Source organism: Colletotrichum aenigma, assembly GCF_013390185.1.
Source record: "Colletotrichum aenigma strain Cg56 chromosome Unknown KSG_Cg56_contig03, whole genome shotgun sequence".
Lineage (NCBI taxonomy): Eukaryota > Fungi > Ascomycota > Sordariomycetes > Glomerellales > Glomerellaceae > Colletotrichum > Colletotrichum aenigma.
In genome coordinates this window covers 6,182,957-6,207,333 of record NW_023500909.1, presented here as the reverse complement: position 1 = coordinate 6,207,333, position 24,377 = coordinate 6,182,957, and the positions used below count along the sequence as shown (strand labels likewise).

Genomic DNA, 24,377 nt, shown 5'->3' with positions numbered 1-24,377 from the left:
ATGAATTATGGAAGCTCAAAACCAGCAAAAAATGTTTCCTTGGGCCGGGTCCGGCTAGGAATTCAAAGCGGAGCGACTCCGCAGCGGGGAACAACCACACAATCTGCAACTCTTGTTGCGTCTGCCACCTCCACTTCGGGTTGAAATCAGGCACGATATTGGACAAGGGCGCCCGCGGGGACCCACTGAGGCTGCAATTCCCTTATCTAACACCTTTTTGGGTCTGGGCCTGCGTGTCGAGGATAATGTGGAAATTTTGCCGGGGCCGGGAGCGGAGCGTGGGGGTTCCCAGGAGTGTTGGTTCCCTCTCGTGACGGTGCCGGCGCATCGGGCAAGAAGCCGAAGTTGAAGGGCCCGAGGTCGGCCGGGACTGAGGCCACCGAGACAAGATAGACTCCGCCCTCGGACCCGCTACTGCCGGTCGCCGCATGCCGTGACGCGGAGGGAGAGACTGGAATGCCGTGTGATGTTATGTGTGAATCAGACGGCGGTCTGTCCTGGAACTTTACTTCTCACGAGTCCATCCCCTGCTAATCATGGTAGTGATAGTCCGATCGCTTTGTCCCGAGCTTCGGAGGAAGTTACTTGACTCGATTATCCCTAGTATCCTAAACAAGTAAGTCTGCAGCTAGCATTTCTAGCTAATCAAAGCTATGTGAGGGCCCGACTTATCCTTGCAAGACATCAAAAGTGTCGATCAATACGATGTCTAGTGCATCAGGGAAGCCGTCTTTCGGTCAAGGTGCTGTTGGTAGTTATGACGCACAACAAGAAAGTGGAGGGGTTTCTCCATAGCCCGCGAATGCATATGGTGTATTTTCAAATTGCAAAATTGTGCTTTTACATCATGTGGTCTCCGGCCCGAGGAAAACATTCAAAGATCAGTGTTGCCGACGGTCGTTTATCTGGTCTTCCAGTCGTTCTTCAAAGTCCAAGCATATGCCACCCGATAAACATCGTCTTCATGCCACCATTTTCCAATCACCTGCATGCTCACTGGCAGCTTAGTTCCGGAGCCCTTAAGTGGGCCTTCCTCGATGGTGAGCATACCAATAGGCATGGCTAGCACCGGGTGCCCTGACTGATCAAACGGAGCAGTGTTCGCCGTCAACCCTACTTGTTTCCCGATCTTCTCCAGCGGCGATGCATCATACGGGGTATGCGAGTTGGCGATGTAGGGCAGGTTGGGCGCAACCAGCACGTCATACTTCTTGAGTGCCGCGTCATAATCGTCTCGGAGCTTCCTGCTCAAGTTCGTTGCCTTCCCCAATAGACCGGGAAACGCCTTTTGCGCGTAAACCCCGTTCAGATATATGTTCTTGGACGAGACGTAGGCGTTGTCCCACTGCTCTTGGGTGAGATTTTGGAACTTCTCGGTGAGGTCTGTCATCACATGGCCTCTTCTGCCGAAGTTGAGATTTCGCTTGGCGAGATATCCTCCAGCCTTGCTGATGGCCGTCCACACTGCTGCGCCTTGAGAATGGAACGATACTGAGACTTCTTCGACGGTTGCGCCCAGGTCACGTAGTCCTTGGATCGCTGCCTCGACACAGGCTTTGATACGAGGTTCAACTGAGGGTTGGTTCATACCCTCGACCAGAACACCGACTTTGACACCAGACAGGTCTGCCGGGTTTTGCAACGCAACCAGGTTGTCGTAATATTTGGGGATTTTATCCGGTGAAGGTGCTGCAAAAGACCGGTCGTCGATGTTGTCGTTTCCGGCGATGGCTTGCAGCATCAAAGCATTGTCGAGTAGAGTTCGCGTCATGGGCCCGACGTGATCATTCGTCGGCTCGTTAGAGCCGCAAGCCGTGTAAGGGACAAGGCCAAAGGTTGGCTTGAGACCGTAGATACCACACCAGCCGGCAGGCACACGAATTGAACCTCCTTGGTCTGCGCCCAGAGCCATGTCAACATCGCCGTTGGCTACCAGAGCTCCAGAGCCGCTCGAGCTTCCTCCACTGCTGTAGCCTTTGGCGTAGGGGTTGTGTACATGGCCGGTTGATGATGAGCTACTTGTGGCGGAGTGACACATGTTCTCGCAGACTGACTTGCCAGTAATAATGGCTCCGGCCTCGAGAAGCCTTGTGACGATAGTCGCATCGGTGTTCTACGGTCGCGCATTAGTCGCCAAAGAAGCTCAACGGGTTGTGGAACAATGCCTCACAGGGACATAATCTTTCACGAAGTCGGTGCCCATAAGCATCGGAACACCCTTTACGGCTATATTGTCCTTGACAGCAATCGTCTTTCCAACAAGAAGTCCTCCTTTCTTCTGCTGGTCCTCAATGCGACATTTCCACGCCCACGCTGATAAGAGGTTGTTGGACGAGTCAGGAAAGTGAATGTCTTCTCTCGGAAATTTAATCTCATCCACTGGTGGTACATAGTCTGCAAATACTATTAGTTCAGCCTGACAAAAGGTGCACACGCAACTCACCAGGAAGAGACATGATCCCGACAACAGATTCGTGGAATACCGCAAGCAATTTTTGGTACTCATCCTTTTCATCATTTTTCAGAGTAACGCCCAGCGCGTTGAGGCTATCGTCAAGAACTTCCGCCGTGACGGGGTTTGTCTTGTCAACGTTCAAAGAGAAGACAGACATTTCGGGATCAGTATTGAGATTTAGACAGTATATTCAATGAGGCGCACTCCGTTTCGAACTTGACGCCTGATTCAAGATATTTGCGACTAAAGCCAGCTGATATTGTTCAAGCCGATGTGGATTGAACATCCATAGTAGTTCTAATGCATACCTAATCTCCTAGATAGGTCCGATAGCCCTGAATCGATATCTTATCGCTATCATCGACTCCCTGCGAACAATTTACTGCATTCGGATCATCCGAATCCTCTCTCAAAAGGCCATCGGCGACTGTGAACCGGTAGCAGTGCAGCTCAATCAACCCCACTATGTCCTTATCTTGGGAAGGATCAACCCCACCATCCAAGTACCCCGCAAGATATCGCAAGATGAAATAGTTCTCGAAGGAGGGGCAAATCGATAGTCTCTTGCGGCTATCTCACGAAGGCTGCATATTGAGAGTTTCAATGGTTATATTAAAGAGCACGCACTGCTTATCGCGACAAGTAAGAGACTGCATTGAGGCCATCGATCTTGGGTTGCTCACTCATAAGTTTCGTCTAGGCCTATTCCAATATTCGAAACCACTGACAATTTCTGACAATTTTTAAAATGGTGCATATCGAGGAGAGTCTCCAGATCCCTCGCGATTTTGAGGGTGAGTAATAGTCCAACAACGGAAATATGTGCATCTAACATCATCATGTCTAGGATTCGGCGAGGAGGGGTTTGATCCAAAGTGGCCCAAAGGTGCTCGCATTGCTGTGTCTTTTGTCCTCAATTATGAGTAAGTTACTATGTATGTATCGTTGAAAAGGTACCACGGGCTGATGGAACATCTAGAGAGGGAGGAGAGCGAAGCATCTTGGATGGTGATCCATTCTCGGAGCCATACCTGTGGGAGAAGGGTGCGTCAGGCGGTTACAAGGAAGGTGCACGATACCTCAACGCCGAGCAAGACTTCGAGTATGGCAGTCGCTCTGCATCCTGGCGTCTTATCCGACTATTCAAGGAGTTCGGATGGAGCTTCACCACGTATGCCGTCGCTTATGCCCTGAAACGAAACCCGACCTTCGCAAAGGCTCTGGTCCGTGACGGCCACGAGATTGCCTGCCATGGTCTAAGATGGCTCGACATCTGGAACTACTCGCTTGAAGAAGACAAGGAATACATCAAACAGAACATTTTGATGTTGAAAGAGGTCTCGGGCGAGATGCCGGTCGGTGCTTACTTCGGCCGCGGAACCCCTAATACCCCTTCCTTGTTCCCAGAGGTTTGGAAGAGCCTGGGTGGAGAGTTTCTCTGGTCCTCGGAGTGCTACAACGACGATGTGCCTTACTGGCTAGACTTGCCTTGGGAGAAGGACTTGCCAGAAGCTGACAGGGAGGGCATGCTTCTGATCCCTTACAACTATGACTGCAATGATGGCAAGTTTCACATGTCACCTGGGTTTGGCAGCTCAGTCGCTGAGACATATGAGCAATATCTCAAAAACACCTTCGATTGTTTGTACAGAGAGGGCGGGAAGTTAATGAACATTCCGTTGCATACGCGCATCATCGGCAAGCCAGGGAGATCTGAGGCACTGAGAAAGTTCATGAAGTACATCTCAGAGAAAGAGGGGGTTTGGGTCACGACTCGAAGGGATATTGCTAAGCATATGAGGGCTGAATTCCCGTACAAACCCAATGGCGAGTGGATGAAGGGTGTGTGAGGTAATGGTTCTAGTCAGAGATATTTCTATGAAGGCTTGATCATTCAATTACAATACCGACGTAGATATGCAGCAAATCTCCTAGCACAAATATTGAAGTAGCTTGCTCAAAACACCTACTAGTTCTGTGTAGTGAACACATGATCAATCACTTTCCAGCGCTTGCATAGCCAAGACATTTGTTGAGAAAGACGATTGCCAATGATGGCCGACTTGGCACTCTTCCTGGCTGTTCGAGCTACGAGTGTCGGAACCTCCGATCGGCAGTGCGACGGCTGCTGCGTCGGAATGTTTCCGAAGTGGGGGGCTAGTGTCTCACGGAAGTCGTCCGACGAAGAAAAAGCTGTCCAAAGGCGAGATCGGCAACGGTGATAGCAACCGACATCTATGTAAATCGGACATCCGCCTCCGCAGATTCACCCAGCGTTGCGGACAGCTTGGCAGTCGAGCTTCTTGGCGGTCATCTCATGTTATCAGCCTGCGGAGATGACGCCTGACGCACATCCCCCGGCTTCATCGCCCCCGGTCTCCTCAGCCGGAGTCCCTCCGAACCCTAGGAAGAGAGGAAGAACGGCCTGCACAAGATGTAAAAGTCGTAAGCAAAAGGTAATCGGCTATGGTTGTTAAGAAATACTGGAAACCAATCTGATTTTGGAGTGTGATGACCAATTTCCGGTCTGCTCGAACTGCCGCAGGTCAGGCGCTCAATGCGACAAGGCAGATGTCACAGATGAAGCTTCATCAACTGCGTAAGTATACACAGGGTCTCGGGGATTTAATGAACGTAAGCTGAAGACTGATCCAGATACACCCGGGCATTAGAAGAAAGGGTGGCCTACCTGGAGAACAAGCTGGCTCAAATTCCTACGCCAGAAACCAACTCGACCCCCAGAGAAACCGCCAGTATTCACTCCAGTCACTCAAACAGGGACAAAAATGCTCTGAGCGACGTGGTTGCACACGTGTCGCTAGGGAATTTTGAGGCTCCTGCCTATGTTGGACCTTCGGCCGGGTTATCGCTGGCCCTCAATCTCGGCGAGATGGTCCAAGCTACAGTCTGGAACAAGATGTTGCCAGACATCCATGACGGTGCAAGTGCCAATCGGTCAACGGGCTGCCTCAATCCGGGCCCTAGATGTCTTACAGTAGAGGATCTCTTGGCTCACGGTGTCAAAGAGCCCCCGAGTGATGAGCAGGGTTCAAAGATGCTGAGGGCATACATGTCCCAACTGCACTCCAAGTATCCTTTTCTCGAGCCTGAGGAATTATGGAAGCTGCATGGCGAAAGAGTCGCGTTGGCAGGAACTCCACCGCAAAGTTTAAGCAAAGCTGAAAGATTTGGTGTGTTTAAGCTGTACCTAGTGTATGCTATGGGTGCAACATTGGTACAGCTGACACAGCGTGGCCCGGGATTTTCCCCGGAGGTACGTCCTTATTTCTTCACGGACGTTGCAAAGTGAAGCACTTGAGCTAATATATGGAAAGGCTCTCTACATCACTGCACTGCAGCACATATCCGCGGCAAGGGAATCGCGGACGGTGCAGAACATTGAGGCGATGACGTTGTTAGTCATGTTCCATCTTCGATCAACCTCTAGTCATGGACTGTGGTACATGATTGGCCTGGCGATGAGGACATCCATTGATCTTGGGCTTCACCGCGCAGCTCACGAAAACAATCTCTCTGAATCTGTGGTTCAGCGCAGGCGAAGATTATTCTGGTCTGTCTACTTACTAGAGCGGACAATCGCCATCTCACTCGGTCGACCCTTGAGTATAGCGGACAACCAGATTGATGTAGAGTTTCCTGATACTTGTATCAACAGCAGCTCATCTGCATCCGGGACTGTTGGAAACGACATAACGCTCGCAGTTGTGCTGTTCAAGCTCCGCCGAATCGAGTCGAAGATTCATCACTCCATTTACCGTACAGACAAAGCCTTAGATACCCTCCGACCAAAGCTCGATCGTCTCTACCAACGGCTTCAAACTTGGCGGGTTTCGCTCAATGAGTGGATGGCACCGAATCATCCCGAACTCAACTACGCTCTGTTGCTGTACAATCGCGCTCTCAGGCTTCTGATCCAGCCTTTCTTACCTCTTCTTCCCCCTTCTGACCAGTTCTACGGACTGTGTATGAGAGCTGCGGGGGATATCTGCCAGGCTCACAAGAGGCTCCATCAAACTCTTGACTACGGTCACAGCTTCATTGCCGTTCAGACCGTGTTCGTCGCCGGGGTCACTCTTCTTTATGGACTCTGGACACAGGGAAATGAGCTTTGGTCAGTAGCACTTGCGAATGACATCCGTGCTTGCTCTTTAGTGTTATTCGTCATGGGCGAGAGAGCACCTTGGGTTCGCAAATACAGAGACGCTTTTGAGGTTCTTGTGAACGCAGCCATGGAGAAACTTCAGGATGGTGAATCGGGCTTGGCGGAAATGGCCTCAGCTCAGATGCGTGCAGGAAGACAACAGGACACGACGCTAGACGGGCAGAGCGAGGAAGCTGCCGGCGAGAGGGAAGTGGGACAAATGACCGATGACGGCTTAGACCAGTTTCTGGGTAGCGTTGGAGATTCTGGAATTGCTGGTGGGGGTTTCGAAGGTGCTTGGCCCATGGTCGCTGAGTTGGCGAACTGGATCGATCAGGACAGCGGAAGCCCTGTCTGGATGCCCAATTTTGAATTGTTGCAGAGCCTTTCCGGCAATGACTAGGGATAGGCGGACGGTGAGAAAGTTCGACATATACGTCAGTGCTTTCAATAAAGAGTAGTAATCGGTTACATCTTTTCCCTCGACACGAGAAGGCAAATGATTACACCATGTTCTTCTCACTGACTGACTCAGTCCCTATACCCTTTCCCTCAACTCGGCCTACGTTTCCGCCCTCATCAGCTGAGAGAACTCCTCGTATTGTGTCAACGCTTTCGCCCGCAAAGAAGCCTTCTGAGGAGGCCATATCCTCGAAGCCCATCGTCGCTTCAGACTCGCTTCCCTCGGGGTAAATAGGTGGCGGCCAAATCAGACAAGCCACGTAGTACACTAACGCTCCCATCATGAGAGACAACAAGAACCCAAGCTTGTACATGTTTTTGCTGGCTTGATTGACGGCGTTTGGGTCGAGGCTTCCCGCGATACCATGAACCGTGAATGCCACACCGGCAACCCAAGCAGCAATAGCCCGAAGGTTCCAGCCGTTTAGATATGCGTATGGAGATCCTGCATCTTTGGTGTACAAGCTCGGAACATGAAAGTTGCCGCGGCGCAACATCCAGTAGTCGACAATCATAATCTGTAGGTTTTGTCAGACAGAACTTTCTTCTTCTCTCATCCAATGAGGTACATACCCCGCAGGTCGGCATGAGGAAAACGGTGTATGAGCCTAGGAATGTAAGAAACGAGCTAGCGCTGGAGATAATCTTCCATGGAACGCATAGCGGTGCTAGAAGTGCGCAGATAACCTGGCCACGGACGATGTTGATATATCTGGGCCAAAGTCCGCTGGTATCGGCACCAACTGGCAATGAATTTGAGCCAGCGTTCGTTGCAATGATTGCTAAGATCATGCCCTATAAGACGCGCATGTTAAGAGGAGATCACAAGAATCTGGCTGAAAAGAGGGGACTTACTGCGGACGCGAAGAACATTCCTGCCCTTGCCCCAGGGCCCCAGTACTCAGTCAGGATGGCGTTGTAGAGATCCCATACGTTCCAGTAGCTCTTGCCGAGAAACCCTGCCGCAGCACTGGTAGTCGCACAGCTTAGGAACATGACCAAGACTTTGCTAACGAGGATACCAGTGGCCTGAGACCAAGTTGCCTGTGCGGGCTTTGTGGCATACCGAGCAACATCGGGTTGGTTCACAAGAATCGGGCACAGTGCTGCCATGACACTGTTGATAGCCTGAATCATGGGCCACACAAGTGCGGAGCCACTCAGGGACTTCCCTCCAAAGTCGAAATCGCCTAGAGTTCCTCCATTCATGTGAATGGCCCATCCCATCACACCAAACAGGCCAGCAGTTGTCGTCATGGACTTGACCACAAACAAATGGCGTAAGATCGTTGGATGCACAAACATGACTGGAAATTGAATAACCCAGAAAATGAAGAAGGCGAGTAGGTTTTTGGATGTGATTCCGGCACTGGCGGGAAATCTGTTGGGAATTTTGTCCCATCCCGAACCAAAGATAGCCCGCAAAGCAACTGAGGTGAGCATGCCTCCATAGAAAGACTGGGTTGCGAAGTAGATGATGGCGACAGAGGCGCGAACCACAATGAACAGCTTTGCACCGCTAACCCCAGCAGCGGCTCTGACGTAGACGGGAAAGCCAACATGGTATCGAGTTGCACCGCGAGAGTTGAGAATAACAACGACGCTCAGAATAGCTGAGCCGATAACAGCTGCGACAATACCGTGCCACCATTGCTGGGAGTATTTGAGTTAGCGACTGTCGGCTGGGAAAGGTCAAGTAACGAATCTCACAAGGCCGATAGAGATCAGAGTTGCTCCTAGGTTATATGAGCTAGGCGAAAATGTCTGCGTTAAGTAATATGCGAAGAAATGCAACGCAGTCCATGTACGCTGAGCTACGACGCTGTTAGCTATGAATTCCAAGCTGTCGTCTTCTCACGTTGCGTTCTTACAGGGCGGTGTTGGAAGCAAGTCTTCGTTGAAATAAGCTGGACCATCATCGGGATGCTCTTTGGTCTGAATAAATTGCTTGAACTCTTTTCGGGAGGAGAAAGCTCTCCGCAGTCTCGCGGCTTGACCCATCACAGCTTGACGGGAACGAGATGGGCGACGCTACTCGGCAGATGTTTTACGAAAAGTGCATTGCAGTCACTAATATCAAAAACCGACATTTTTTCAGTCCATTGCAGATCTTAAAGATCATGTAGATAACGAACAGACGCCTTATCACTGAGCCCGTACTGCCCTCGTTGCGGCGTCACACCCTCCAACTTCAGGATAGTTGATAAGAACCAGATCTTCGTCGCCAAGCCAGAAACGACCAATGCGTCTCTGATAACCATCGACTACCACAAAATTCCACAGATAAATATTGTCGGATATCCGACCACCAGATAATTGGCCCGCCAGCCGAGCGACCCTCGGCATCGGATCTTCCGATGTGGACTAAACCGTTGTGGAGACGATCGCTTCAAAAGTTGCCGAAGCCCCTGTCAGCCATGACGCACCGATATTTTCATGGTCACATCAATTCGCCTTCCAGATCATTTCGCCGAGCCCGGAGCCGAAAACAGGCCGATGAACCAATCTTCGCCTACAGCTATCCCGTCTTGGCTCCCCGGACAGGTCCACTCTCAACGTCGGATTGCCGGTGTCAAATTTTTCTTTGAAGCGTGCAAAATGTCGACTCAACATTAATCGATTTCGAATTTCTAGTCTCTCATTCATCTTTCAATTCACTTTGCATTATCTTGTGTGCCGCTTTATCGGATGTTGGCTGCCCCATTTCAACTGATCGCCGACAAGGGTTGAATGATGAGGGGCGATCTCGAAACCACCAAGGCCGAAAAGGCTCTTCACGATCAGACTAATATACTTCCTTTGAAGCAGTTGATGGTCGTTTTTGCAACTTTGGCAATTACCCTCCTCATTGCGTTCATCGATCAAAATGGCATCAGTATCACATTACCGACAATCGCCGCCGACCTCAATGCCGAAGATACGATATCCTGGGCGGGAACGTCATCGCTCATCGCCAACACCACATTCCAGATGCTTTATGGAAGATTCTCAGACATTTTCGGCCGAAAAGCTGTGTTTCTGAGCGCAATTGGCCTATTGGCATTGGCAGACCTTCTTTGCGGGCTCTCGCAAAATGCGGCCATGTTCTATATCTTCCGAGGCATTGCAGGAATTGGCGGTGGCGGTATCACGAATCTGGCCATGATCATTGTGTCTGATGTTGTGACTCTCGAGCAACGTGGCAAATACCAGGGCATCATTGGCTCAATGGTTGGCCTGGGTAACGTTCTTGGCCCCTTCCTCGCCGCTGCCTTCATGGAGAGGGCAACGTGGAGAGCTTTTTTCTACATGCTTTCACCTCTGGGAGTTATTGTAGGAGTCATTTGCTATTTCTTCCTGCCTTCAAAACCACCCAGCGACGACTTCAAGAATAGCGTCAAGAAAATTGATTACGCTGGGTCATTTACTTCCTCTCTCGGCGTCATTTTGTTACTAATTCCGATTTCGGGAGGTGAGTTAATGCAGATGCAGCCCGTTTGTGGAAACGAGTTGCTCACATTATACAGGTGGTGCATATTTTCCTTGGAATTCGGCAATGGTAATTAGTATGTTGACCATCGGAGCGCTTGCTCTTGTATCATTTATTGTCGTTGAATGGAAATTTGCCAAGCTGCCAATGATGCCGAGTAAGTTTCCCTTTCATACCGTAGCTACTAAGATTGATGGACTGACGTCAAGATAGTCCCAATTTTCAAAAACAAGGTTGTAGTGGTAATGTTGGTGCAAACCTTCTTGTTCGGGGCTGCATATCAATCTTATCTTTACTACATCCCGCTGTACCTTCAAAATGCCCACCAATTTTCGGTGATGCACTCAGCGGCTATTTACGTCTCTCTCGTCGTCTGTCAGTCGGTCTTTTCTATCCTATCGGGTCAATACATATCTCGCACCAAGCGGTACGGGGAGGTGATTTGGCTGGGATTTGGGTTCTGGACCTTGTAAGTACACATACCTAGTGAGCGACCAATTGTGGTCTGTGGCATCAAAGTCGAGCAAGCAAACTAATTATGGCACAGGGGCGCCGGTCTCACATTGATCTTCGATCGAAACACGAAACCGGGGATCATTGTCATACCGCTACTAATTGTCGGCATCGGCGTTGGCTTCATCTTCCAGCCGACCCTGGTCGCCCTCCAGGCGCACTCAATCAAGTCGAGACGAGCTGTCATCACATCCAACCGCAACTTCTTCCGCTGCGCTGGTGGTGCATGTGGTCTGGCTATTTCCGCTGCGATTCTTCAAGCGACTCTTCGAGCAAACCTTCCGGCGGAGTTCAAGTACCTTTCAAGCAGCACGTACTCGATTCCTCAGCTCAGCAGCGACGACATGTCAAGAGTCTTGGACGCATATATGGCAGCGAGTCGTGCCGTCTTCATCTTTCAGATTCCATTAGTTGGACTTTGCTTAGTCGGTTGCTTGTTGATCAAGGACCGTGGCCTGGAGCCAATTGACGATACGAAGCCGAAGGATACATCGAGCGAAAGCCGAGATGAGGAGGAAGGTATCTCACGGGAGAAGGCTTCTGATAGAGATGGCGCAAACGGAGATTCGGGTTTGACAAACACAAGAAATTAGACGGTTATTCCCTACGTATGGGGATTAGAATCCGGGGGGTTCTCGGGGCAATGGTTTACGATGCATGAAAAAGGATAAAGGTATAGACATCATAGACATGGGCGGCGTAAGGGCATATTGATAAACCTCATAATAGAATAAGATTTCAACAGGTCGTATTTCATTAAGAAGCCGTCGAGAATTGTGCGTCTTCAGCTACATACACATGGCCTGACTTGAACTTGAAAAGCAGCATCCAAGTGGCTTGGTCCTGACTGTGGCTTGTGAGCATAGAGTTGGAGGTGGGGTCAATGGTCGAAATGGGTCCCGTCTTGAGAAACGATGTGGTAAGAAAATCCACTCTACCGCCGCGTTCTCCATCCACGCAAACGCGGATAGAAACCCGAGACAACTTGTGCCGCGACCCGATGAGTGGGGATCGTGGGATGGCTTCTCCGTGCCTCGTGTACCAGCTGTCGTGGGGGTCAAGTTGGGGTGGTGGGGGGCTTATGCGGATGTTTCATGGAAGCTAATGGAGTCACGACCCCATTGACCCCAAACCCGTTGGTGGATCAGGCTGCACTAGTGGCACTTCGAGGTCGGGGTCTGACGATGGTCTGAAGCTCTGTTAAGAATGCGATGTGTAATCCCCGGATTGCTTCAGATTTCCCCGCCTAGCTTTACTCCAAAACCTCCTCCCCAGATTTGCCCGCAGACCCCACTGCCCAGACCACCCAACCCACAGACATCATCATGGCCAAGATCAAGTCAGTGCGGTATTACCGCGTGAAGCCTCGATGGCTTATGGTGAAGATCACCGATGAGAATGGAGAGTATGGTTGGGGCGAGGCCACTCTCGAGGGCCACGACTTGGCGGTAGAGGGCACCCTTGAGGAGATGATCCCAAGGATTGTTGGTCTCGAGGCAAAGTAAGATTTCATGATTTTCGTCATTGACCCCATAGAAACCCAAAGCTTCAGTGCTGACTAGAGATTCGCAGCAACATTGAGCACATCTGGCAATTATTCTGGAGACATGGCTTCTACCGTGGAGGCCCCGTTTTCATGTCTGCAATGTCCGGCATTGATATCGCATTGTGGGATTTGAAGGGTACGAAAAACAAACAGACCACTTGGATTGTCCCCCATACTGACATCATGAAAAGGACGAAACCTCAAGGTGCCCATCTACGAGTTGTTGGGTGGCCAAGTCAGAAACAAGGTCCAGGTTTACTGCTGGATCGGAGGTGACAGACCTTCCGATGTTGAGGCTGCGGCGTAAGTACTCTGAACAATTCACAATATCCTCCAAGCACTGACATCTCCCCAGCAAGAAGCGCATTGAGCAAGGCCTTACTTGCGTCAAGATGAACGCAACGGAAGATCTGAACTGGGTTGACTCGCCCAAGGTATTAAGTGCTACTGTTGAGCGGCTCAGGCAAGTCAAAGCTCTGGGTCTTGACGCTGGTCTCGACTTCCACGGCCGTCTCCACAAGGCCATGGCCAAGCAACTAGCAAGGGCACTTGAGCCTCTTCAACCGCTTTTCATCGAGGAGCCGTTGTTGTGTGAGCATCCCGAAGCTATCAAGCAACTTGCCGACCAGACTACGATCCCGATTGCCTTTGGTGAGCGCTTGTATACTCGCTGGGACATCAAGCGTTTCCTTGAAGATGCCAGCGTCGACATCCTTCAGCCTGACATCGCCCATGCTGGAGGTATCTCCGAGACTAAGAAGATCGCCACAATGGCCGAGGCCTACGACGTGGCGATTGCACCGCACTGCCCGCTTGGTCCCGTTGCATTTGCTGCAAGTGTCCAGGTTGCGCTGTCATCCCCCAACTTCTCCATTCTTGAAATGAGTTTGGGAATGCATTACAACACCGAAGCCGGAGACATTGACCTGTTGACTTATCTGAAGAACCCCACAGTCTTTGACATTGAGGGCGGTTATGTCAAGGCGCCAACGGGCTATGGCCTCGGCGTTGACATTGATGAGGAGATGGTGGAGAAGATCGCCAAGGAGACAGAGCCATGGCAATGCAAAGTCTTCCATGGTCCTGATGGAAGCATTAGAGAATGGTGAAGAAGACGGACTAAACTGTACTTTTATCGTTCATAATGAAAACGCATCGCTAAAATTACATTCCCAACATGATCACGCGCGTTTGAAGTGGCCAGGTAGCGGCCTAGGTCATACTGAGAGAATACACTGAATATAATGCCTTCCAGATTTCTGTCTTTACCAACGGACCAAGCTGCATTGCAGTACTAAGTCTTGCGACAGCTTAACCCCTCACTAGAAACGTGGCCGCAAGTTCGATGATGGGCTTGCATGATTTGGGTCTTCGAATGGCCTAAGTACCTTTTCTTTCAAAGGGCTCTGACACACTTACAACACAACGGTCTGTCGAGTGTTTTGAAATTGCTTTGTGCCATAAGTTGCGTACCAACCGTTCACGCCTTCCCATGTATCTCACTCGTGCTTGTTCGCAAGTTTACGAGACGAAGTACAAATCTATGCCCCCACGTTACCTTTCATCAAATTCTCCGATATGCCGTCTATTGCCTTGCCCTGTAGAGATCGCCATGTCTTAGCCAACCACTTTAAATCGGCATGGGTACCCCAAGCGGGGTTTGCTAGTTACCAGACGCCTGTGTTGTCCCGATATCACGGTTATTTAATTCTACATCAGGTCTATCCCGACCGCAGGCCCATCGATACATCCTCTTCTGGTCACCTACATGCGTCCAAACCCACTCTATCGACCCATCCAGCCGCCATCGACAGTAAGCAGCTCACCCGAAACGTACAAACTCCCCGCCCCCGCCAGAAACACCGTGGCCCCCTTGAAGTCGTCCGGGGTACCCCATCTCCCCGCAGGAATTCTAGCCAAGATGCTGGCGGCGCGCTCGGGGTTGTTGATCAGCGCCTCATTCATGTCCGTCGCCACGTACCCGGGCGCAATAGCGTTGACATTGACACCTTGGCTCGCCCACTCGTTGCTCAACGCCTTGGTCAGCTGTGCAATGCCGCCTTTGGCCGCTGCGTACGCCGGCACTGTGATGCCACCCTGGAAGCTGACGAGCGACGCCACGTTGATGATGCTACCGCGGTGGCCGTTGACCGGGTTCGGGCTGCGGGTGAGCATGTAGGCGCCGAGGTCTCTGCAGAGGGTCCAGACCGTCTTGAGGTTAACTTGCAGGACCTCATCCCAGTCACCCATGGGGAACTTGTGTGCCGGGTGTCTGCGCTGGATGCCCGCGCAGGTGACTAGGATGCTCACGTCATGGCCGTCTGCTAGAATGCGTTGTGTGAGGCCTTCTACTTGCTCCTGATTTGAGAGGTCGGCGGTGTAGATGGTGGCTTTGCGGCCCAATGCCTGAACCTGCTTCTGGGTTTCTGTGCTGCTCTCGTCTCTCTGAGTACTGTCAGCAACAGCTGGGCTCGTGTAATTGGGGTGATGCTTACTTGGATGAGAATAATATCTGACCCTGCCTCGGCCAAGGAGATTGCCATGGCCTGGCCAATGCCCCGCGTACCCCCAGTAATGACAGCCGTACGGCCCTGCAATGAGAATAGCTTTTCGATGATGTTCGCCATCTTCAGTGTGTACTACGACTTGTGTTGTTGTGAAATCACAATAATCTGTCTGTCAACACTGCACAGGCCTTAGTCCATGCCTTCATATCAATCTAGAGTTCAAGAAACCAATCTTGATCCCCAAATCTCACGAGCCCCTCCCCCGCGATCACGTAGGTAAACGACCCCCACGCTGAGCTTGAGCCCGCACTATTCCCCATGGCCCAGATCCGACCATCGGCTCAACACGGGCTTCTGCATGAAGTGGACCTCAGGTGATTCGTGTCACCACACGTATGATCGATCTAGAAATGCCACGAAGTGAGGGGTTCCGGCTCATCGCCAGCAAAGTCCTTGCTCACGCGAGTCGTTCCCACGGGGAACCTGCGGGGAATACTAGCTTTGAAGAGGGTGTGTGGATTCCAGGAACGCATCAGACCATTTCCGATCAGTTCCCTCCCCCCTCCCCGCGGATTTGTCCGACCCGCTCCCCGCACGCAAACACCGGCCCTGTTGGGGGTCAGCCCCGCACAAGTCCGGACCCGCAGAGCCGCTTGGACATCGGGCTAGGAGCGACGGTGTGCTTGCGTGGGGGTCGGGAGGATTCCGCTTACGGTCATAGTCTCGAGACGGTCGGAGCCAAGTCGGTATTAGCTCGATGCAAATGGGATGAAGAAAGAATGGGGCTGTTGCGAGAGATACACAAATATGACAAAACCATGACGGTTGGGGGTCCGTTGAGGACCACGATGGGGGCATCTCATCTGAATGAGAGGGCGATTGGTATTACTCTGAGAACTTGTGGTTCCGCGTGGGGGTGATCTGGCGATGCTGTAAGTAAATGATCCCACGATGCTGGTCCTTATTGTATCGAATGCCAATCAGTTGGTAAAGGTAGAAAAGTGGCGGCGGACTCTTGGAAGAATGATGATAAGTAGGGATTTTGGTGATTCGAAAGGATGCTTCGGTAGTTAGACACAGCACAGAATTCTCAAGAATACCACAAAGATGTCATGTAAGATCCGCCCGCAAAGGTATCGGCGACTTGATTTCGTCAGCATCACTGACATGAAAGGCTCAAGCAAAACATTTCTCGAATGATCCCTCGGCACTTGTCATCGCCGGACTCCGGTCCCTAACAGCGATTAACCCATCTGTTGCGTTTGACGAAGCTCAGAAGACTGTGTTTCTAAAGGCCGCCGTCACCGATCCCAAGGTCGCCGTCATTTCCGGCGGTGGGTCCGGCCATGAGCCGTCTTTCGCCGGCTTCGTCGGCAAGGGGCTTCTCTCCGGCGCGGTAGCTGGCTCGATCTTTGCCTCGCCTTCTGCCGATCAAGTCTTCCGTTGCCTCCTCCGACTGGGGTTTCAGCGGCGGGAGAACGGCATCCTCGTTGTCATTATGAATTACACCGGCGATGTCCTACACTTTGGCATGGCTGTGGAAAAGGCACGAGCTGCCGGTATCCGGTGCGATATGCTCGTTGTCGGCGATGATGTTGGTGTTGGAAGGTCCAGATCCGGAAGAGTTGGAAGGAGAGGGCTTGCTGGAACGGTGATTGTTCAGAAGATTGCTAGTGCTCTAGCAGCTCAAGGGTAAACGCCGACGATCACCTTTCAAGGGGCCAGGGCTAAACTTTGACAACAGGCATGGTTTGTCCGAAATTCACAACACTGCCTCACAGGTTGCTGAAAATCTCGTCACTGTTGGCGCCTCTCTTTCTCATGTTCATGTGCCAGGCAGGGCACCTTCAGGAGATGAGTTGTCGTCAAACGAAGAGATTGAGATTGGCATGGGCATTCACAATGAAGAAGGCTTCGGACGGGTCAAAGACAGTATGTCCGGCGTGGTTTCCACAATGTTGAACCAACTTCTGGACCAAAATGATACGGATCGAGCATTCATCCGCATCCAGAAGGAGGACAAGGTTGTCTTGATGATCAATAATCTCGGCGGCCTCAGTCAACTTGAGCTAGGCGCCATCGCCAACGAGGTCATTTCACAGCTTAGGGAGGGACATGGCATTCAGCCAAGAAGAGTCCTGAGTGGTACATATATGTCCAGCCTGAATGGGCTGGGCTTCAGTATCACTCTTCTGAAGGTTGTTGATGAGAGCTGGATCCAGCTGATTGACGCTTCTACACAAGCTAGTGGATGGTTGCCCGCCATCACCACTGCAGACCTACCTGAGAACCAGAAAGCTGCGACATCTTCGCAGGAGAAAGACATTGCCACTGACGAGGAACCTGTAGGAACCAACCTCAGAGGTAACAACGACACTTTTCAATACAGAGACCACGGGCTGACTCTTTTTAGTCGACATTACTGTGACGAAATCTGCCCTGACTAGTGCTCTGAACCATGTCATTGCTGTAGAGCCCGAAGTCACCAAGTACGACACACTAGTCGGCGATGGCGACTGTGGTCTCTGTCTGAAGACCAGCGCTCAGGCAGTACTAGCATATATCAACGAACAGCAAAGTCTAGAGGCAGATGCCGGAAAGCTCATCGACAACATCGCTCGTGTAGTGGAAGGCAATATGGATGGCACCTCTGGAGCCCTTTATGCCATCTTTTTGAACGCCCTCGCTCACGGGCTTAGAACGCAGTCACAGCAGATCCAACAAGAGCAGCAAGCTACCGGTGAAATCTGGGCAAAGGCTCTCCAGTCGGCGTTGTCGGCTCTTGGAAAATACACACCAGCGCAGCCGGGAGACCGGACGGTAGTTGACGCCCTGGCGCCTTTCGTCTCCACATTCGCGGCGAGCAGCAGTTTGAAGGACGCTGTTGAAGCAGCAAGGAAGGGGTGTGAGTCTACCAAAGGCATGGAAGCGAGCTTGGGCAGATCCGTGTATGTGGGTGGAGAGGAGTGGAAGAATTGTCCCGACCCGGGGGCGTATGGACTTGTCAAGCTGTTGGAGGGTTTGATCGCCAGCCCGTGAATTCCAGAATTTCAAAAGTCAAAGTTGGTTGAACTTATCATAGTTAAAGCTTCTTCGCGGTATGAAGATGCGAACTTTTCGCATCGTGTCAAGGTTTCAGCAACAAGAAAGCCCGTGGGGCCCAAACTTCATTGCATGCGCGGCCAAAACCTTCACTACCACCCTGGTTATTGGCACTTACTCTGTGAGCGGATAGCAGCAAAAAGACTGTCGCAAAGGAGCGGTTGATTGATATAGTAATATGACTTGAATGCATTTTTGCTAAAAACCTCTGATACAGTCCGTTGATCAACCCACTGTCCATTCTAACCTAGGTAATTATTGTTGCAACTTCTTCTCAACACCGACGAGCTCGGAGAAACCGTCCAACTGCTTGGTGAGCCTTTCGCCCTCAAGAAGCGCGCAAGGCTTTCTGGGGAGGCCGCCGTAGTTGTAGTACTCCTGCAACGCAGCCTTGACTGAAACAAAGCCGCCTTGGATAGCCGTCCAGTCACCCCGAGCAACAACAGCCTGCAGCTCTCTAGCTTCCGCCAGCTTGCCCTCATCCCAGAGCTTCATCAACTTCACGCAAGCAAGAGGTGCAATGTTTCCGGTTCCACCAATGATGCCGTGTCCTCCGACAACAAGTGTCTGCAGAGTGAAGTCGACACTGCCACCGAAAGTTCGGAATGGGTTGCCAGTGTCTCCCTTCCTAGGCATAGTAGCGGCAGCTATCCGGGCAAGCTTTCCGGTGTTGCCACAGGTCAGCTTCACCCCGACAATGTTGGGATGTTGCGACAGCGTGATAATGGTGTCCGAGTTTAGGTCGAGGCCGCTACACGCGCCAGGGTAGTTGTAGATGAGGATCGGGATCGGGCTAGCATCCGCAACCTCACGGAAGTGCTGCAGGATATGTTCGGTGGAGAGCAGGCCCCCGTAGTAGGCCGGCGGCAGGACAAGGGCGTAGTCGCCGCCGGAAGCGCCAGCCTCTTGGCAAAGCTGGATGGTCTCTCTTGTTGACTGCGCGCCGCAGCCGACCATCAGAGGCAGGTCGGTCTTGCCGGCGGAGTCGAGGGCCGCGCGGGTGGTCTGGTTGATGAGTTGTCTTTCGGCGTGGTCGAGGTGGACAGCTTCGCCGTTGGAGCCGTGGGTGACGAGACCGGCGACGCCGGCCTTGGCGAGGCGGATCGCGTGGGTCGTGGTCGTCTCTACGTCTACCGAGTCGTCTCCGCGGAAGAAGGCTACTGTTGGGACGTAGAGACCGGGCGTAAGAGCCGGTCTTGAGGCGTTGCCATTGCCATTGTGGGTGGAGTTGCCGTTGGCTGAAGGCGACATGATGGTATGATTCTGTGGGTTTGTGGGACGAGGCGGGAGTCGATTTAGGAGGGCGCACTCAAGAGTAGCGGGATGTTGGAGTTGATAAGAGCGCAAATGGAGGCAATATGTGGTTGTAAGCAGTGTTCCTGTGTAAAGAAAAATTATTTCAGGAGGCAAGGAACTAATCAGAAAAGTTATGAATAATCATCCGAACACGACCTTTTTGCCTCTCGGTGTAAGTCATGCGCACAAATAGTCAACCCCAAGTTGGAGGAAGTAGTACATGTAGCCACAGACCGACTCCAAGACCCCCACGCCGGCACCTTTGCGACGGGCCAGATGTCCCTAATCCGAAGCATTAGAGCTTCCACCTAGCCCCCACAGATCGGTGGAAACGAAAGATTCGGAGACTATCCCGCGGGTGCTTTTTCTAGTCCCCGACAGTTGCCTCACGGCTCCGACTTCCCAGCAGGCCGTGTTGGCAGGGAATCTCCCAAACTCCAAACACCACCGTCTTTCTTTTCTTCTTACCCCATCATCTCCACTGTTTCTTCCCCACAGAGTCCGACACAAACAGATCATGTACCTGCACTCTTTTGGCCCACCCCGGACTCAGCGTGGTGCATTCATCAGGCGAGACGGTGACATCCGCTGTGGAAACGGCGTGGTTTCCCCCTCGCGCACGCGACTCGCTGAATTTGTCGCTGGTCTCACTGGAACACGGTCAACCTCTTTTCAGTGACGCGCAGTCTCCTGTATGTTCCCCGTGGGGGTGTTTGTGTTTCTTCTTACTCTACATGAGTAACAATACCAAAGAGGGAAAGAACTTCGTACAATTTGCTGTTCTTTCACCTCCGCTAAACCCCTCGCGGTCTGGCGGTGGGATTTCTAGATTTCAGATTAGCAAACGGATCGGCGCCCGGCCGGCTATGTTCGGTAACAGGCAACCCACACCGCGCCCCGGCACCGGCTCCCTCTCGCGCGCAAGTCAGCTGAGACATGAGCTGGAAGTTGTGGGAAGCTGTCAAAGTTCCGGTTTCTCGGGCTTCCACGCCGCGGAAAAAAGGACCCGATTCTGCCCTTCTGCTGATCTGGACCATCCAATCGGGGATTATTGTCATCGCTAGCGGTCGTTCCCATGGTTCTCTCACCGTCGGATTGGATGAACTGTCCCCAGACCCCTAGCCTAAAGCCACCTTACACTAAGGCTGGCTGGATGACATGGCACGGATTCAAGGCCACCCAGACAGCAAAAGTGCCTGTTTCCCTAGCAAGCGTCTCCTCTCGGTTCTCCTCTCGAGAAAAGTCCAGAACCGGTCTCAAAATCTGACCGTCCCGGCACATGAGTCTGAGCCAATCATCACCGCCTAGCTAGCCCGCTACGTCGGCGACATGACCAATAGAATTACGTAAGTTAGGGTCCGACGTGGTTTGCTTGAGCAGATGTTTATTATAAGTGGCTCGTGGCTTCGTACCGTCGAGATGTGGATCGTCAAGCTGTAGTGCATCACGAGGTTCGACTGTTTTCTCTTGGGGTCACTCGACCATCTCCTGGGTCCGTTCTCTGTTCTAGTTCTCTTTTCGGGTGGGTTTGTGCGGGATCGCGACTCTTATTTGCTTGCCATGCCCCCTTGAGTCAGGGAGTAATGGGCGATGAAAGGGATATTGCGGACATCTCGCTGCAGCTGTTGGCAAAGGCCGGAGAGATTGCTGTGAAGGAACAAAACAGGATGCCTTCGACGGCACTGGCATCGCGGATTCGATCTGAAAATGGGTCATCGGTAAACCCTGAAGCCTCAGGGTCGGCTTCATCACAACAAACGCCACATATCGGAACAGCATCCGACCGCCGGCAGCATGTCTCGGGAGACAACTTGGCTCATGGCCAGGCGGCACACGGGGCCCGAGGTCGACAGAAAGACACGATTGAGACGGCATCCGGTGCGATTCGACCAGACTCGGCATCACAGGCGCAAACAGTACCAACAGAAGTCATGAGGCAGCTTGGTTCGCTGCCGGTTCGGAGAGCTTGGAGGGGAAGATCGGGCGAAGCACCACCAGATGTGTCCAAAGCTCCCGTTGTAGAAGCCATCATGCTTCACGAAAGAGGGGAAATACAAGCTTCAGAACAGCAATGCCCCAAGTGTCAAAGGGGAGAAGGCGTGTCGCCAGAATGCGTGAAGATTCCGAGCATTCATGGCGGAGCATGCAGCAATTGCCTGATAGCCCGGGCTCTCGCCCGTCCGGGATCGGCTGTCCGGTTGACCCGGAGTTATTCAGCGGAACGGCGGTCCATCTCCGCCACCATCTCACCGTCAATTCCTAAGGAAGATCTTATTGCCGTCTGGAACCTGATTGCAGGAGTCATGTCGACGCAACCACAAGAGTGCCTATTTGATGATGGCACAGAGCCTCCAGGGAAGAGAATCGAGGATGCAGCCCGTTTGGTTGCAAGGTCCGCAGACGAATGGGGACACAGCGTCAGGGAGGAAGGTTCGGAATCCAGCAAGTCGCCGAAAACACCAGCGGAGAGGCAGAGGCTTGTGAGGCAAGCAAATCGTATTCGAGAAACAGCTTTGCAGATTGCCAACTGCGCGCGGGATTGGGGCGACAAGTTGGAACGCAAAAGATCGACATCTCAGCTGCGAGGTTAGGAGTTTGGGCTGGAAAAAGGGTTTCATCACTTGGACGGTCAGAAAGGCAGCAATCCAACGGCAAGCTTTGTGCTGCAAGAAATAATGTTCAGTGCTTTCGACGCGGTCAATTAGGTATTCACTATCATGGGCTCAACAGTACCACCTATTTATGTAGTGGCACAATTGAATGAAATCAAATATAAGATGCAATTTGTGTGACCTTCAAGTTGATCTTTTCTATGATGTCACACATGGAATATAAGGTCCTCTAAGTAATCTTCGACATGTTAAGGGCCCGAGTAACAGGTTTCCCGAGATGCGCCCATCTGAGGCCTTCAATAAAGATGCGATGGTCCAGTGCCGGCTTCCCCACCTCCGCCGTGGAAGATGACCGAGAAGTGAGGGGAAACAAGGTGAGCTCCACGTCGGACACGACCCCGAGCCCTGATCGGCCGACTCATGTGTGTGACCCCCACGAGACTCCAACGAGTATGAACCCCAAGCTGTACCCCCAACCGACCACCCTTCCGATCGAAGAGGTGCTAAGGGTTCCCCAGAGTGCTTGGTCTTAGCTTAGCACCGAACATCGGGGAGGGGCACGCTTGCTAGCACGAACGTGTCCGCTGACAGTCTGTCGATTCTGAGCTACTTTTCCGAAGTAATCGCGTACAAATACTCGGTGGAATGAGGGAAGCTTTACCGAAAGCACAATCGGCAGCAACAGTCACACTTCACCTCACCTGAGCAATAGATTGAACCCCAATTGGACTTCTAATTGGAGAATCCCAACACGCATCGCTGACACCATCATGGCCACCGAGAAACACACCGAGGTCCTGCTCTATGGACTGGGGGCGTAAGTCACTTTGCCAATGTTGTGTGTGACATATGTTCAGTTGCTGACTAAGGCCTCTAAGTATCGGTTCATTCTATGCCTTCATCCTGAGCAGGGTGCCTGCTGTCAGATTAACAGTGGTGGCGAGGTCAAATTACGATGCCGTAAAAGCAAATGGAATCATTCTGAAAAGCGAGAATCATGGAGAGCACACAATACGCCCATACAAAGGTATGCGATTCATGAATCTATTGAATCAGGTCAGGTCTGACGGCAAGTAGTTGTGAAGACTGCAGCCGAGGCAGATGCAAAGTTCGACTACATCGTCTGTGCCCACAAAGCCATCACTCAAGATGCAGTCCCTGCTCAAATAGCGCCAGCGGTGGACGAGAAGAGGTCAACAATAGTCATTATCCAAAACGGGGTTGGCAATGAGGTGCCATTCCGCAGCGCGTTCCCCCACGCGACCATCATCTCATGTGTGGTATGTCCCCAGAACCCGGTCCTCTCCCGGCTGCCTGGAAACTGACGAGACTAGACCTGGACTGGCGCCTCTCAGCCGCAGCCCGGCAACATCATCCACACCAAGTCAGAGGACATGCAAATAGGACTATACCCTAATGATGCAGACCAAAGTGTGGAGAAGCAACGCCTAGACGAGTTCGCGGCTTTCCTGACAGAGGGCAAGACTGTCTTCCAGGTGGTCCCCAACATCCAGGTCCAGCGCTGGGAGAAGGTAGTGTGGAATGCCGCGTGGAACTCTCTCACGACCCTGACGCTTCTCGATACCCACTCTTGGCTCAGCTCGTCGGACGGCGCTACGCCCTTGACACGGCGTCTGATGACCGAGGTCATTGACGTCGCCAAAGGGTGCAACGTCCCCATCGACTATGACCTGACTGACAAGCTCATCAACAAGATCTTGGCAATGCATCCAATCGGCAGCAGTATGCAGGCCGACTACAAGGCCGGAAGACCCATGGAGGTGGATATCATCCTCGGTTACCCGTACAGGAAGGGCAAAGAGCTGAGCATTTCGACGCCGACACTGGATACAATCTACATCATATTGACGGGTACAAATCTCCGTCTGCTCAGAGAGAATGGGCAGGCTTAGATAGCTTTATCAAACCTTAATGTTCACAATGGCTTGATCAACCCAGCACTCGGCCGGCCGGAATTCCCGTGGTGATCCGATCCTCATGTGACGCAAACGGTGTCCTCAGCCTCTAAGTGGGGGGGAAATCTCGCGTTTTTAGACAAAGCCGAGGATCTTCAGGCAGGGTCGTACTGATTCAGTCTCAGATTGCCAAGCAAACCACCAGTTGGACCGACTCACCGCGCGCGGAATACGCGCCCTCCCAACCCCACAACCCGGTGCCAACGTGGTCGCGGTTTGAGGGGAAAGGGCCGCCTCCCCCATTTCTCCTTTCTTTTCCCCATGCTGAAGCCTGACT

The 24,377-nt window shown here is 52.1% G+C and overlaps 9 protein-coding genes across 9 annotated transcripts; 5 read left to right on the top strand and 4 right to left on the bottom strand.

Moving 5' to 3' along the window:
- Window positions 1-901: 901 nt before the first annotated feature.
- On the bottom strand, window positions 902-2,612 carry AMID-0 (Amidase; the record flags this gene model as incomplete). Its single annotated transcript, XM_037320898.1, has 3 exons — window positions 902-2,113; window positions 2,171-2,394; window positions 2,444-2,612. The coding sequence occupies 3 exons, from the start codon at window positions 2,610-2,612 to the stop codon at window positions 902-904; spliced, it is 1,605 nt and encodes a 534-aa protein (XP_037182360.1).
- Window positions 2,613-3,203: 591 nt separating this feature from the next.
- cda1-0 (Chitin deacetylase 1) lies at window positions 3,204-7,020 on the top strand (the record flags this gene model as incomplete). The annotated part of the gene is made up of 6 exons (XM_037320897.1): window positions 3,204-3,249; window positions 3,303-3,378; window positions 3,435-4,301; window positions 5,001-5,054; window positions 5,111-5,729; window positions 5,791-7,020. 6 exons carry the CDS (start codon window positions 3,204-3,206, stop codon window positions 7,018-7,020), a joined length of 2,892 nt encoding a protein of 963 aa, XP_037182359.1.
- Window positions 7,021-7,120: 100 nt separating this feature from the next.
- Window positions 7,121-9,080, bottom strand: DAL4-1 (Allantoin permease; the record flags this gene model as incomplete). Its single annotated transcript, XM_037320896.1, has 5 exons — window positions 7,121-7,597; window positions 7,653-7,874; window positions 7,935-8,732; window positions 8,790-8,893; window positions 8,951-9,080. 5 exons carry the CDS (start codon window positions 9,078-9,080, stop codon window positions 7,121-7,123), a joined length of 1,731 nt encoding a protein of 576 aa, XP_037182362.1.
- A 732-nt stretch (window positions 9,081-9,812) lies between these two features.
- dotC-5 (Efflux pump dotC) lies at window positions 9,813-11,654 on the top strand (the record flags this gene model as incomplete). The annotated part of the gene is made up of 4 exons (XM_037320895.1): window positions 9,813-10,530; window positions 10,586-10,705; window positions 10,762-11,017; window positions 11,096-11,654. The coding sequence occupies 4 exons, from the start codon at window positions 9,813-9,815 to the stop codon at window positions 11,652-11,654; spliced, it is 1,653 nt and encodes a 550-aa protein (XP_037182361.1).
- Window positions 11,655-12,386: 732 nt separating this feature from the next.
- dgoD-2 (D-galactonate dehydratase) lies at window positions 12,387-13,716 on the top strand (the record flags this gene model as incomplete). Its single annotated transcript, XM_037320894.1, has 4 exons — window positions 12,387-12,562; window positions 12,634-12,743; window positions 12,799-12,910; window positions 12,963-13,716. The coding sequence occupies 4 exons, from the start codon at window positions 12,387-12,389 to the stop codon at window positions 13,714-13,716; spliced, it is 1,152 nt and encodes a 383-aa protein (XP_037182364.1).
- Window positions 13,717-14,392: 676 nt separating this feature from the next.
- kduD-1 (2-dehydro-3-deoxy-D-gluconate 5-dehydrogenase) lies at window positions 14,393-15,234 on the bottom strand (the record flags this gene model as incomplete). The annotated part of the gene is made up of 2 exons (XM_037320893.1): window positions 14,393-15,052; window positions 15,103-15,234. 2 exons carry the CDS (start codon window positions 15,232-15,234, stop codon window positions 14,393-14,395), a joined length of 792 nt encoding a protein of 263 aa, XP_037182363.1.
- A 987-nt stretch (window positions 15,235-16,221) lies between these two features.
- dak1-2 (Dihydroxyacetone kinase 1) lies at window positions 16,222-18,153 on the top strand (the record flags this gene model as incomplete). The annotated part of the gene is made up of 4 exons (XM_037320892.1): window positions 16,222-16,228; window positions 16,296-16,806; window positions 16,859-17,478; window positions 17,528-18,153. The coding sequence occupies 4 exons, from the start codon at window positions 16,222-16,224 to the stop codon at window positions 18,151-18,153; spliced, it is 1,764 nt and encodes a 587-aa protein (XP_037182366.1).
- Window positions 18,154-18,471: 318 nt separating this feature from the next.
- Window positions 18,472-19,467, bottom strand: CGCA056_v005640 (putative 4-hydroxy-2-oxoglutarate aldolase; the record flags this gene model as incomplete). The annotated part of the gene is made up of 1 exon (XM_037320891.1): window positions 18,472-19,467. One exon carries the CDS (start codon window positions 19,465-19,467, stop codon window positions 18,472-18,474), a length of 996 nt encoding a protein of 331 aa, XP_037182365.1.
- A 3,427-nt stretch (window positions 19,468-22,894) lies between these two features.
- CGCA056_v005639 (Oxidoreductase) lies at window positions 22,895-24,037 on the top strand (the record flags this gene model as incomplete). Its single annotated transcript, XM_037320890.1, has 4 exons — window positions 22,895-22,941; window positions 23,003-23,151; window positions 23,202-23,404; window positions 23,459-24,037. The coding sequence occupies 4 exons, from the start codon at window positions 22,895-22,897 to the stop codon at window positions 24,035-24,037; spliced, it is 978 nt and encodes a 325-aa protein (XP_037181438.1).
- Window positions 24,038-24,377: the final 340 nt, after the last annotated feature.